Source organism: Corvus hawaiiensis, chromosome 15 (assembly GCF_020740725.1).
Source record: "Corvus hawaiiensis isolate bCorHaw1 chromosome 15, bCorHaw1.pri.cur, whole genome shotgun sequence".
In the NCBI taxonomy this organism is placed as follows: domain Eukaryota; kingdom Metazoa; phylum Chordata; class Aves; order Passeriformes; family Corvidae; genus Corvus; species Corvus hawaiiensis.
The window spans coordinates 17,850,714-17,864,096 of NC_063227.1; the positions used below are offsets into that span (position 1 = coordinate 17,850,714).

At 49.4% G+C, this 13,383-nt stretch overlaps 1 protein-coding gene across 4 annotated transcripts in view; it reads right to left on the reverse strand.

Moving 5' to 3' along the window:
* Nucleotides 1–13,383, reverse strand: part of NRG2 (neuregulin 2) — a 156,675-nt gene that overhangs the window by 39,152 nt on the left and 104,140 nt on the right. For 3 of the 4 annotated variants that reach the window (XM_048320284.1, XM_048320282.1, XM_048320281.1), the window contains exons 3-4: nucleotides 5,490–5,608; nucleotides 2,243–2,308 (exon numbers count right to left, since the gene is read on the reverse strand). In XM_048320284.1, coding sequence (XP_048176241.1) covers nucleotides 2,243–2,308; nucleotides 5,490–5,608 — 185 coding nt within the window. The remainder of the gene's footprint in view (nucleotides 1–2,242; nucleotides 2,309–5,489; nucleotides 5,609–13,383) is intronic. The other variant, XM_048320285.1, reaches the window with a different exon arrangement.

Sequence of the window (13,383 nt, forward strand, 5' to 3'; positions counted from 1 at the left end):
CTCAGGACTTCACCTGCTTGTTGAAGCCAAGGGAAGGAACTAGAGGAGAACTCAACAGCCGAAAGCAAGCACAAGGGATTGCCTGACCTTCTCAGGGATTTCAAACATTATCTTACCTTTTTAAAATGAAACTTTGAGAGCGTTTTACTATCTTTGTCCTGCATAAGCCTTCCACCTCAGAATGCTCTCCAGATTGCTTTGACCCTTCTTCCAGTTCTGCCTCCATCAGAATTCTTCTAAGTGTTGACACTGGTTTTTATCCTGTTTACCCAACTTGTCATAGCCACAGACTCCTGAACCGTGTTTAGCTGCCTCACGCTGCACCATGACAGGATCACGTTACCATTTCGAGTTCTCTGGATGTTGAAATGAGCATAAAGGACCTTTCTCTGTGCATTGGGGCACATGATCAAGTTACCACATCCCTGCAAGTTCCTGCCTGTGAGCTGAGCCTCTGTGACCACCCAGCTGCACAACCAAGACAAGCACAAAGTGTCTTATTTAACACGTTTTCACCATGAATGAGGCTACTGCACCACTGAATGAAGCTGAGTGGTGCCTCATGCCATTCACACACCAGCTACTGGGGGAACCAGTGTCTAAAATCCAGCAAGGGATTTACAAGATTTCAGTGAAACAACAAAGGTGGGACAACCCACAGGTGACTCTGAACACGGATATTGAAAAGAAATGCAAGACTTTTACGGGAATGAGATACTTGTCTGCTCTCCAGATCATCCCACCTCACATCTTCATCACCTCCCCATATGCTGTACACACGTGCAATTCTATGATACAACATCAATCACCATAAAAATCGGAGAGACTCTGAGTTATTCAGGTGACACTTGGGAGATACTGCAAAAAAAGGCATGTGAAGGAAAAAGTGAGTTACAGCTTTAACTCTGGAGACTTTGCCATCTCTTCCTATCGTTAGAAAAAAAACCCAGACAGTGATGATGCATCCACAGAGGAAAGAAGTTTCCCAAAAGGGGAAATTTCTGTGTTTCCTTTCTGAGATTTGGCTTTTAAGAAAATAGCATTTCTCTAATATGATGCAAAGAAGTAGCATGGATCTCTTCTGGTGAAAACAAAGGAAAAATCCTGGGGAAGGATGGTGTGGCCATGGCATTAATGATGCTGTATCTCAGGTTGGTGTCTCTAGTGCAGTCCAAGGCTAAGCACTACACAAGAGCACATTTTAAGTGCAGTTTTCTAATCAGAAAAGCTTTTAAAGAACACCTTACCAGTGCCTGCTGTGGCTGCAATCAGATTTCCTTTAAAATCATAAAAGACTGAGCTTTCAAAGGAAGAAACATCCCCATAAAATCTGCAGAGCAGAATCACCAACAGTGAGGCACAGCCAGCTGTGCTCTCAGCTCTGGGCATCTGCAGCTGGGATGGAAACACAGCACGGATCTCAAAATCCCTGCCTGGTCCTGGCTTCCCAGGGGTTTGGCCAGGACTCTGGTGGGCTCCCACTGAGGACAGACCCCCCTGACACAGACATAACATCCTCCACCAGAAATTGATGAGCCAACCTCCAGGCCCCGGGATTCTAATCTACACTTGTATCCGTTCCTTGGTTTTTATTGCTCTGTGCCCATTTTCTACTGCTTTTGGGACAACTGAATAGGAGGGAATGCTAAAAAGCATTTCAGCCACACTAAATCAAATTAAACATTTGGGGAAATCTGGTTTTGCTTTCTGGAGACTCAGAAAAAGTGGGATGGCAAGGCATGGATGGATTTTCTGCAACTTTCTTATTACCTATGCTTAGAAGACTCGTGTCTTTTTTCTTGTCCTTGCTACAACCTGTTTTGGTTTTATCAACTATCCTCAAAAAAAAAAAAAAACAAACCCAAACCCACAGCAATTTAAGAAACCCCTGTTAAATCAAAGGCCATAACAAGCACATCTTGCAAGTATCAGTAACTCCATGTACTGAAAGAGCTGGGAATGCCTAAACTTCAGTTGCAATTTCAAGTAGCATGTTCTTTGAGCTGCCATTGCAATAGTTATCAAATTCTCCCTCTCCAAGATAGACACCAGCAATATAAATCAGATTTTTTTTTTTTAAGATCTAGGGAAAGAAAGATCAGTGGCTTTGGGAAAAATCAGACAGAAGGAGTGATTAAAGAAGATTCCAGGAGGCAATAAAGCATTTATACAAAATGTCTCATAATAACAAACAAATTAGGGGAAAGCAGCTGTGTGGGGGGAGAGGGGGAGAGGTACTTACACTCTTCTTCCATAACAACTATTTTAGTTTCTGAGGCTGGTAAGACTTGTGGTGCTTTCGTTGTTCCTGGGAAAATTAAGGTAAGAAAGTAGTGAACAAAATATCTCTTTTGAGCAGAGCAGGGTGGGCTTAGGTACTGTGGGGAGGAGCAGAGGGGCAGGTGCTGCTGGGGGGGACAGGCTGGGGGCTGTCAAGGTGTTAGTCCTGGTTTAGGGCAGGGGATTGGGGGGACAGAGTCAGGACAAGGAGTGTCCCTGCAGGGCATGGCACAGGGCACGATGTCCTCCTCGCTGTGAAGGGCCTCCTGTCATGACAAAGAGGCAGAAATGGCTCAGGGTCCACCTGGCAGGAGATGAGCAAAACTGCAGGAGGTTTTCGTAGTCCTGATGGCCACAAGAGCGCAAAGATGGGATGGCAGGACATGACAGTGGGAAAAAACGTGGAGTTTAAGAAAAGGTGGGATTTTCTGAAGAGCCTCCATCCCACGGGTACGTGAAGATCTGCAGCACAAACTGATGCTCCTACAAGAGGTGGAGGGACATGGAACAGACGGTGGCCATGGCCCCAGGCAGTAGGGGAGACAAGCACAGGTGCTGATTTCCTCTTTCTTAACCAGGATACTGGAATGCCCACAGACATCAGCTCCATTCAAACCCGCTGGCAGCACCAGCACCTTTGGAGAAGTCCCTCAGGCCCTCTGGATGCACAAAGGAGAAAGCCCCAGGAGCCTGGGCTGGGAGTGCAGTGCCAGTCAGAGACAGGGGTGAGACCACCACAAAAGCTAGAAGCAGAAAGAATTTTTTGCACAACTTGATTTTTTTCTGCAGTGTTTAATAAGGGGCAGGGCAGTTGAGGAGATGTGTAGAAATTATCTGAGGAGAAAAAGAGTCTGGAACAGTCACATCTCACCTGTGCCCTCATGGCCATGTGATACCCACATTAGACTACTCAATGAAGAGAACTGGGAAATGGGACATTTTTCTAAGAAAGCATCTAATTTACTTCAAAGTCATAAAAATCTGCAATACAACCAAAGCACAGCATATTTTGACTAAGCCCAGAAGCATTTCCACAGAAATTAACACCCTCACGAAGTCTCTCAGTGCAAAAACATTTATTTCTGAGCTGGGAGTTTTGTGGAAATACTGGAATTGTAGAGGAAGGATGAGGTGAGGCTTTGGCTGATGGGCATTTTCTAAGTGCCAAGGGGTCTCTGCTCTGCAGCCATTCCCTCTTTCTCTCTAAAGATGTGGTGGTTTTGGTGACTTGCAACAGACCTGTATGGCTGAAAAGCTGCTTTTCTGAAACTGGCAAGTGGTTTTGGAATAGAGCAAAGAGCACTTTGCCATGGAAGCCACAACAGGATCAGTGCTAGGGAGCCTGGGGAAGAAAAAACAGGAGACAACACACGTATGGATTCCGATGCCCTGATGAGTTTTCTACTGAAAGGTATCACAGAGGAAGGGAGCTTGCAGAAGTGAGGAAAGCTGTCGAGACCCCAAGAAAGCCCAGCAGTAAGGGAAGAGGAGTACTCCAGGACAGCACATGTCTGCATACTGGGGAAGGCTGCTTAACTCTGGGTAGCTCCAGGGGAGAGAGGAAAAAAGAGTGCAGAGGGGTGACAGGGCTGCCAAAGCCTCCAGGGATCACCATCACCTGGGCTACCTTTGCAGGGGGATACAGCTGGCACTGCTGTCCTGGCAGGTGGTCTGCAAACAGCAGCAAGGTGCATGGGCAGCTGAGCAGCAAGCCAGGGGCAGGCTGGCGAGGCAGCTGAGAACATGGATTCATCCAGGCAGGGCATCCACCAGATTCACAGCACCCTGCAGCGGGATCTCTGTGTGTCTTTCATGGTTTTTCAGATCTTAACACATTTCTGGGCACCTCAGGTGTGAGTCCATCCCTGCTGTGAGTGGTCCTTGCCACACAGCGTGGCTTCCTGAGGAGGGAGAGCTGAACCCTGACATGCGCTGCCTTCTCTGCCTGCAGGAAGGGGCAGCTGGAGGTTGCAGTGGCCAGATGTGCATTCACCTGGTGTGCAGATGTGCATTCACCTGGTGTGCAGGTCAGAGCCCTGCAGCAGGCACTGCTCAGCCACACTCCTCCTCTGGCGAGAGGGGTGCTGGTGATGGGGAAGGGGCCACAGAGGAGGCAGACAGGGCTCTGATGGCTGCTCACAGGGAAGGGAGGTTGCACATGCAGCTCCCATCAAACAGGAGCAGTTTATGTGGCGTGGGACAGCCCGAGCGTGAGTCAAGGAAAAAAAGGAGAGCACTGCCTCAGTTTCTTACTCGGGACACCCTTCCTATCACAATCGGAAATAGACCCAGCAGAGCAGCAGGGCTGAGCTCACAGACATGGAGGATGAAGGCAGGGAGGTGTGAGCACGGACGGCTTTCCTCCAGACTCTGCAAGCACTGGGATTGAACAGGCAGGATAACTGAGGGGGAGGCTGTGTGACGCTGCAGCTTCACGGAACAAAAGATTCAGGATGGCAAACAGGCTGAGGGTAACAGAGAAAATACTGCCAGAAAACAGCAGGAGAAAGCTACCTTCCCTCACACTGGGATAAGGCTGGTGAGAGAACAAAAAACTGGATCCCAGCAAAGGGCTGCAGAGCCCGGAGCCAGAGCCCAGCGCTCAAAGCCCAGGCTGCCACAGTGCCTGTTGTGAATGGCAGGAGGAAGAGCTTAGGAAATACAGTCATCCCCTCCCTAGCTGTGCCCTCCCAGCTTCTGGCAGTCACTGTAGGGACTTTCTGAGCCGGAGGGTGCATCCAAACCATCATGTTAAGCAATATAATTATTATGACCAAGATAATAATAAAACCACCTAACCTCAGACTCCATCCGCTGAGCTCTAAGAGATGGAGCACACATTCTAGGATGAAAACCAGAAGCAACTTCACTCATCACAGAGCTATGGTCTGATTACTTGTCTTCTGGTGAGTTTTGCTTCTCAGAAATTCTTTAAAAAATGAAAACATCAAGCCCACCAGCTTTCTTTCCTCCTTACCCCTTTTTAAAAAAATACATAGACTGTAAGTTTATTTAAAATGTAAATTAACCACATTGCCAGTGACAGATAACAAAGATAAACATTTATGCTAAGCTGCATTTTTCTTATCTCCCAAGATTGTTTTACTCGATCTCCTGAAAGCATGAAACAAAATACAAGACAGACCATGTGCAGAACCTTTCTGTGGAATGGCAGACAGCTCGAGACATTTGCTGGCTTCTTCACTTACCACTTTTCACATTCAGGCTGCCTTTTGCGGTGTCTTTCCCTAAAACGTTCTCCGCTTCGCAGCTGTACTCCCCAGCATCTTCAAGCTTCACCTTGTTGAACTGCAGTCTGGAAATCTTTCTGTTGAAAAGTACAGCAGACATTTCTTACTCGATTGCTGACCAACCTCATGAAGTGACAACCATTCCTGGCCCTGGGATGCTGCCTGGAGGATCACCCCTGCTTGACAGGATGGGCTGCCTGACTTTGCAGGCTGAATAGGCACTCAAGCCTGGACAGGATTTGGACAAGTCCCTTCCCAGGATTTTCTAGGGGAACATCTGCCTCTGAACCCACTGCTCTGAGCATGGTGCATGGTTTGGTCTGACACCTGCTCTCATTCACAGAAAGGCTTGTGAGGGCTTGAGGCCAAGAGTCCCAGCACCCCAGCACAGGCTTTCCACACTGGAAAACAGCCACTTTACTGATGGACATTGGGATCTGCCTGCCAGATGGAGATGTGGAGAGGAGATGCCTGTTCTGCACCTTCCTCAGCAGGAATGCTGAGCAGTCAGTGCTCCACTGGCTGTGTCCAGCAGTGCCACACACTCAGCACAAACACCCACGGGACCCAGGAGGACTCATTCCTCTCCAGCCTGCACATCCAATCCCTGGGGTTTGCCCTGGACATATCACTGGCAGCTTCATCTGGGCCTAAAAATACGGTGAGCACCTCATCTCCCCCAGATACACACTCCAATGGACTACAGACATGTGGGGCTGAGCTGCATACACTCATCTGAGCAGCCAGAAGTGCCTTGAAAGAGCAGGAGAGGGTGGGTGTGAGGACTGCCCGTGCCACCTCAGAGCCTGTGCCGCTCCTCCATGGGAGAGGGAGCAGCTCTGCGGCAGAGCTCTGCGGCGCTGCGGGAAGGAGCATCGCCTTTCCCACTGGCTATGACTCATTCCCTGCCATGGCTCTGACTAACAGGCAAAACCTTTTGTTGCCCAGTTTAACAAGGATCTATAGGAGCCTTCAGCACATGCTGGGTGCCACTCATGAGACTGCAGTGGGACTCCCACGAGACCCCTTGTTTTACTACATTTCCTTCCATTTTAGCCGTCTTATCAAAACCCACCCTGTCTGCTCTTCTCATGAGAACATCTCCATCTGCTTTCTACCCCAAGCTTTTACCTCAGGTCTGTGTCATACAGTCACTTTATTTAAAGACTTGGAAGCATTGCCAGTTTTAGAAAGAGGTCCCAGTGGCCAGTGTTGCTGAAGGCAAATATAATTCCATTTATGTGGAAAATAATCATTAGCCTTGCACATAGTTGCAATGTTACACGTGTCATCCGAGAAGGACTTTTCTTTGGGCTGTGCAAATCACTGTCCATAGGAAGCCCTTCACAGAAGCACACTGGCATCTTTTTAACACCCTGACAAGCTGTTCTCCTGGGAGGCACGGCGCAAGGACACAGCAGGAACATCTCACTAGTTATATTAGTAAATTAAAAGCACTTGGAGACAACTTGGTAGAGCTCCCAGGAAACAGGCGCTGCCCTGTTTTACAGGATGCGGTCAAGTGTTCAATTGCATGAGCTGGGGCCACATGTGGAGCAATTTTTAAATGAATGTTGACAGTATGCAAAGACCTCTTGAATCCCTCTAACTGTAGGTCTCCCCTGACCCATTTGTGCAGTGACTTGGGCCAACACATTCCAACATGGGAGCCTAAACAAGAGGGCTGATTCTGAGTGGTGCAAAGCTGCCTGGACTCCCAGCTCGACACCCTTCTCTGAATGCTCCCAAGTCCCTCAGCGCAGCCTGGGACAGCCCTGGGCATCGTGGCCCTCACTGCTGTGCTGCCTCAGGAGTCAGGTAACACACAAGAGAGGGTAAAGCATTTGAGGGCATCCAGTGCCTGTTGCTGCCCTGCAGCTGTTGGCTCCTGCACCTTGCTGGGAGGGACAATGGGTGCCTAATGAGGGGTGGGCTCTGCTGGGCTGCAGTACCTTGTTCAGGAGCATGTTCCCCACTCCCTCCATAGAGGAAGGTGTGGAAATGCTCATCAAAAGGGCGAGATGGCTCCAGGATGCAACTCCAAGACTGCTCCCAGCCCAGCCATTACTTTCTCCCAGCTGTCTGAACCCTCTCTGCCAGAATACACCATTCGTTTTACAAGCCAGCCCTGGGACAGGCTGCGTTGCAGGCAGCACATGCTGAAAGCAGCTTGGAAGAGCGAGGCTCTAACTCAGAGTCCGCAGAAAACACCACCCTGGCACATCAGCACACTGGGGCTCTCTGCCAGGCCAGAGCTGAGAGCATCAATGGACACGCTGCCTTCGGCTGCCAGAGCACAGATGTTCTAATGATAATTGGCTGCATGGCAATCTCAATCCACAGCACATTTCACCAGGTGGAGCAACTGGAAAAATCCACTACTCTATTAGAATATCACCTAGGGATGTGATCTTTTACAGATAAAGGGGTTTAAGTCCCAAAGATATGAATTAGGAGTTACTAGTGGCACAAAAGGGGCCACACTTGATAGATTCAGCTCCAAGAACAGGGTGAGAGACATTTTGTCTTTTACCAAGAGCTGGAGAAGAATGTGAGCAGAGTAAAGAGTGATGTTGGCATTTGGAGCATAGCAACATCAAGGCAAAACCAAAGGGGATTGCTTTGTTTTAATGCACAAGACGTGTACTGTCAAAAGAGCTTATTTTTATTTGCCATCACAATTTGTTGAAATTAGTCTAGACTGTGAGATCCACTTGAAAAATCAAGAGCTTTTTCTTGCTTTTTATAGCCCAGGCCAGTGGTGTGGCCCCTCTTGGTCTCCACACTGTGCTGTACAAAGTCAGGTGACAGACTTGGGGGAAACGAGATGAAGGTTGGAGATGTGGATCAGCTTTCATGTGGAGCACAACTGAAAAGAGAATTTCCCTTTTCCAGGAAGCACTGAAACAGCCAGAGATACCTTGTTTCACATCATTAACCATGAGCCTTTTAATTAACATGGATAATGCCTGTGTGCTGGAAGAGCTGAGCTGAAGGATGTCAAAGGGACAAGTCCTCACCCGATCTATGTGTGCCAAAGGTGACCAGTCTGGTTTTGTTCTACTTTACCATCTCCAAGTGATCCTGAAATATCACAAATCTCCTTTGGAAATCAGCTTTTCAAAGTCATGTTCTTCCCCCTACTGTCCCCAGGGCAGGTACTTTGCTTTCCTGAGGGTTGATTTTACAGACGCACCAAGGAGTGGCGTCCAAGGAGTTACACTGGGCACAGGAGTTTGGGATGAAGGCTCCTGGGCAGTGTCTCCTGGGGACAGCAGGCCCTGGGAGAGCCCTACGTGTGCATTCACAAGGGTGCCTGGCTGCCAGACGATGCCATTCTTCTGGAGGAAGGCGCTGCCCCGGGCTGTTTGCTCAGTGAAAGGGCCAGGGTCACTGACAGATCCCATCATTTCGCTGCAGTGCAACTCTGTTGACATCTCTTTACTCCGGGGGAAAATCTGCCTCATTGTCTTCCCTGACCCTCAGTACATATGACTTAGCCACGCACTAATTATCTCCTGTAGCGCCAGTGGAGGGATGAGCCATGGGGAATATGCTGTCTGCAAGCTCTGAGGGATAGGATTCACAAGGAGACCTTCAGCCTGGCCAAAAGAAGATCCCCCAAAATACCTTTCTGGCCAAGAGAAAAGAGTCCCCCAGAGGGCAGTTTGGAGGGATGAGTAAATCACCCTCTTCAGTGCCAATCTCCAGACTACAATGGGAAACAGGGAGATCAGCCCTTGGCCAGGACCTACACAAAGATCCTGGCAAATTCTGGCTGGGAAGGGTGTCCTCATCAGCTGTAATTTAGACATCTAAATGTGAGCTCAGGCCCTGAGGCCTCCAGTGCAGTGAGAGGAGAAGAAACAGCCTGTTTCTCCTGCCTCTGAGTCAAGGAGGAACTTCTCATGACAGCAGTCATGTTCCCACCAGCACTTCAGTCAAGCCTGAATCATTTTTTCCCTCTTATCTATTGCCTAGTGGAAATGGGGCCATCTTCCCAGGTCATCTCCTCACCAAGCCATTCATGTCAGAGCATGGCATCAGGAGAGCAGCTGCCATGAGCTGCCCCCGAGACACCTACACTGAGCACTCTGCGTTCCCTGTGTGAGTTCAGCCACTTCTGCATCGTTCTGGACAAGAATAGCTCTAGGATCACTACTGTTGTAGTATTTTATTAGTCTTCTAAAAATAGGGTAACTAACACATAAGTAACAAAGAAGTCAAGGAATAAGCTGATGAAGAGAATTTGGAGACTACCGCATATGTGGCCCCGAAATTGTCAACAAAGAGCACTGCACATAGTAAACACACCTGAAACCCTAGGAAAAGGAAATTCCCAAACATGACCCTTGCAAAGGACACACACTGGATGCCCTGCTGTGGTCACCCATTAACTCCATTCCCCTCTGTTTGCACGGAGAGCCAGCAGCAGGAAGCACAGTGGCATTGCCGAGAGCAGGAGTGCCAGCAGTTGCTGTAATGTGCACTGCCTGCATCCTGCCAGAGATTTAATTGGTGCCTACATGCTGCCCTGGCACTCTCACCGAGCTGCATTTGCCCTGAGAGAGCAGGTTAATGATTGGCAAGAAGATTCAGGATACCCAGCTTACAAACCACAACTGGTGTCCAGCAGCCATCAAACACTGGGCAGTCCCAGGGGCTGGGGCAGGGGCTCTGGGGGGACACATTCATCCTCCCCAGCACTCAGTGGGATAAATTCAGGCAGAGGGAATCTCTGCAATGCAAGGGCAGTGTGGGAATGGCCATGGCAAAGCCCCTTTGTCTGGCAGGGCAGGAGCAGCCAGGAGCATCCTCTCCCTTGCACGGCCACCCCGATCTCTTCTCTGCCTTCCAGCTGTGCTCAGCAGAGCACAGCAGAGCTGGGCAGGACAGCTGTGCTTGCAGTGCTTGAGGAAAACAAGTGTCCTATGCTGGCTGCTCTGTGCTCCAGGGCATCATCTGGGCAGCTCAGTATCAGCTTCAGAAAGAACAAATGGGAAAGGGGACAGAAATGCCCTCAAGTAAAGCAATCAAATAAGAGGGGTAAGGACAGGGAGGTTTGGAGTTTTCAGCTTGGTCATCATCCCTTCTGTAGCTCCCTTCCTCCCCTCACACCATCATCTGGCCCGCTCTGTGCTTGACCTGCTGGTGGGAGACAGGTAATGTCCTTGCAGTGCCCAGGACAGGACCAGCCATCCCCTGACCCACTCTGCCTGCTCTCTCCTACCCCTGTTCCCCAACATTAAAGTGCTGTTCTAACCTGAAAAGCAGATTTGCCCCTTCTCTGCTCAGCAGTGCTGTGGTCTCTCTGTGCCCAGGCTTGGGCCAGGCTGATTTTAAGAGGAATACTCGACCAGTCCTCACTCTGCAGAGCTGACACTGACACTGGTCTCAGAGTGAGGGCTGCACTCACTTCTGGGTCGGGCAGTGTCAACAAGAGGGGGAAGATCGATAAGTACACTCCAAAGAGCAGGGTCACTTGTGCAACCCCCTCCAGGCTCAAATGCTGGAACAGGGGTGTTCTGGCAGTGGGAAGAGGTGTGGGGCAGCAGAGACAGTGACACACAACCCCACACTAGTGCCTGAAGTGGACTTTGTGGCTGCTGTGTTGAGAGGCAATGCTCTCTGTGCTGCTGCTGCTCTCTGTGCCAGGCCAGGCTGTGGCACCTGACAGGGTATGACATCAAGAGATGAGTAAAAGCTGAGTTTTGGGCTCCAGCTGAAGCACAGACCCGATGTCATTGCAGGGTCCTTTGTATTACTTCTCCTGGAATTCAAGGCAATTGATCCATCCTACAAATGTTTCCTCCAACCCCAAGGCCAGGATTTTAATTTCTTTGAGAAAATGTAGGTCCTGGAGCAGTACTCTGAGGCCAGCTCCCAGCAGGTTCTTTCCCTGCTTCCTGTGATCTCATACTGGAACAGCTTCCCAACAGCCAGGGACTTCCCAGCACCAAATGTGGAACAGATACCTCGTTATCCCAAAGTGTGTGACCTCAATACAGAGACAAGGCCCCCTCGGGGTGCCCAGGTCTCACTGTCTCAGCAACCAAACCATGTGCTGGTTCTGTGGCAGGCAGGGAAAAGAGAGCCAGTGCTGCTGAGGAGAAGGCACAGGGGTCCTAGTTTGGAAGCGTATCACATATTAGATGGAGGTTGATATGCTGGCCAAATCAGAGGCAGGAGCAAAGCTTCAGGGATTGCCAGAAGTGGGGAGAAAGGCCTGAGAGGACCTTTAACGCAAAGCACATTGGTTATAAAGAACCAAGGAGGAGAGGGAGGTGCCGTACCAAGAGCAGCAGTCATGGGGACAGCCCTGGGCAGAGCCCAGCAACAGAGATGAGCAGAGCCAGGCTACAAATATTGATACCAAGAAAAAGCATTTTGGGGAACAGAGATCATGGGAAAGGGGTGGCACCTTCACATGGGCAGGGAACTACTGCTCAGAACCTCTGTGAAACACCACCGTGGTCATACACAGGGTGTGCAAGAGATCCAGATAAAGTTTTGGGTCTCCGTTCTGAGTTTGGAGCCTTTGGGATGCATGCCATTCTTTTCTCCCCAAGCCATTTTCCTGCAGCTGGTACATGTCATAGACCCTCGCCAGTGTCTGCTCCGTGGCCAGTCCATGCCTGCAGCTCTGTGACGTGCTGTGCTGGATGAACTGCCAGCAGCCTCAGCCCTCACCCCAGCCCTGCTCCCCAAAGGTAAAACATTTTAACTTGAACAGGATGAATGGGATTTCAACTCGTGTCTCAGTGAGGGCCTTGACCTAATCTGTGACATTTTGCAACTGCAGTGGGCGAAGGTCTGTAGAGAGAGATTTTTTTTTTTTTGTAAGCAGCCAACATGGCTGGAAAAGCCACACAAAATTCCAGGCACATAAAGCTCCTTTCCACCTCTAAGTTTGCAGAGCCCATCAGCTGAAGCAGCCCAGCAACTGACCATGACTTGTTAGCTGCTCTAATGCAGTCAAGTTTGATTAAATGTCCATTCCCTGACTCTCTCAGGAGCCCCAACTTGCAAAGTTTGTGGATTGTTTGAGCTCAAGACCCAACTGCTTCTCCTTTCAGTTCTCAAATTCCCTGGTTCAGTCCCAGGTGCATTGGCCAAGTTGATGTCCATCATCTCCTCTAAAACAACAAGCAGACAAACAAAGGAGATGCTCTCCTTCACACCCCCCTCCAATAAAGTGCCTTCAGCAGCTAAAACCGAATCCCAAATATCGGAGACTTATAATGACATCGTGAGAGTTAGCAAGGCAGCAGCTCCCCTGGTGATTATAACAACACCGGTGCTTGAGAAGAGTCTTCGCTTCAAGGCATCTGGAATTGCTCTTGCAAGATCCATTGTCAAATGAGCTTTTCCCTTTGTTTAAAAATGTCAGCCCGAAGACCCCTGCCAGAGTGGTGGTATAGCCTGCTTGGGTTCACTCTGGCTCCCACAAGGCTTCCACAGTCCTCTTTGCCCCTCCTTGTCTCCAGGCTTAATTAGGAAATCATTTATCTTTATTGGCACTCTCTTTCCCCTGCTGCTTTGGCATTATTTATTTTTTTTTTGCCTTCATTCCAGTGCAGTGAGCTGTACAGGGAAGACCACAGCCCCATTCATTGTGGGTGGGGAATAATCTACAACTGGGAGCCCTACAAGGAAGACCCCAGCAATGAATCTGCTCAAGTGGCATCGCCTGAGGGACTACTGTACAGAAAGAGGAGAGGAGGGTATCCCTTGGCTCCACTTACAGACTAACAATAGGGATTCCTGGTGATACTGAAAGTAGGACACTACTCCCAAGGGATGTCATATGGTCAGCCTGTCCCAAACTGAACTGCCTACGCTCTCCAATCTA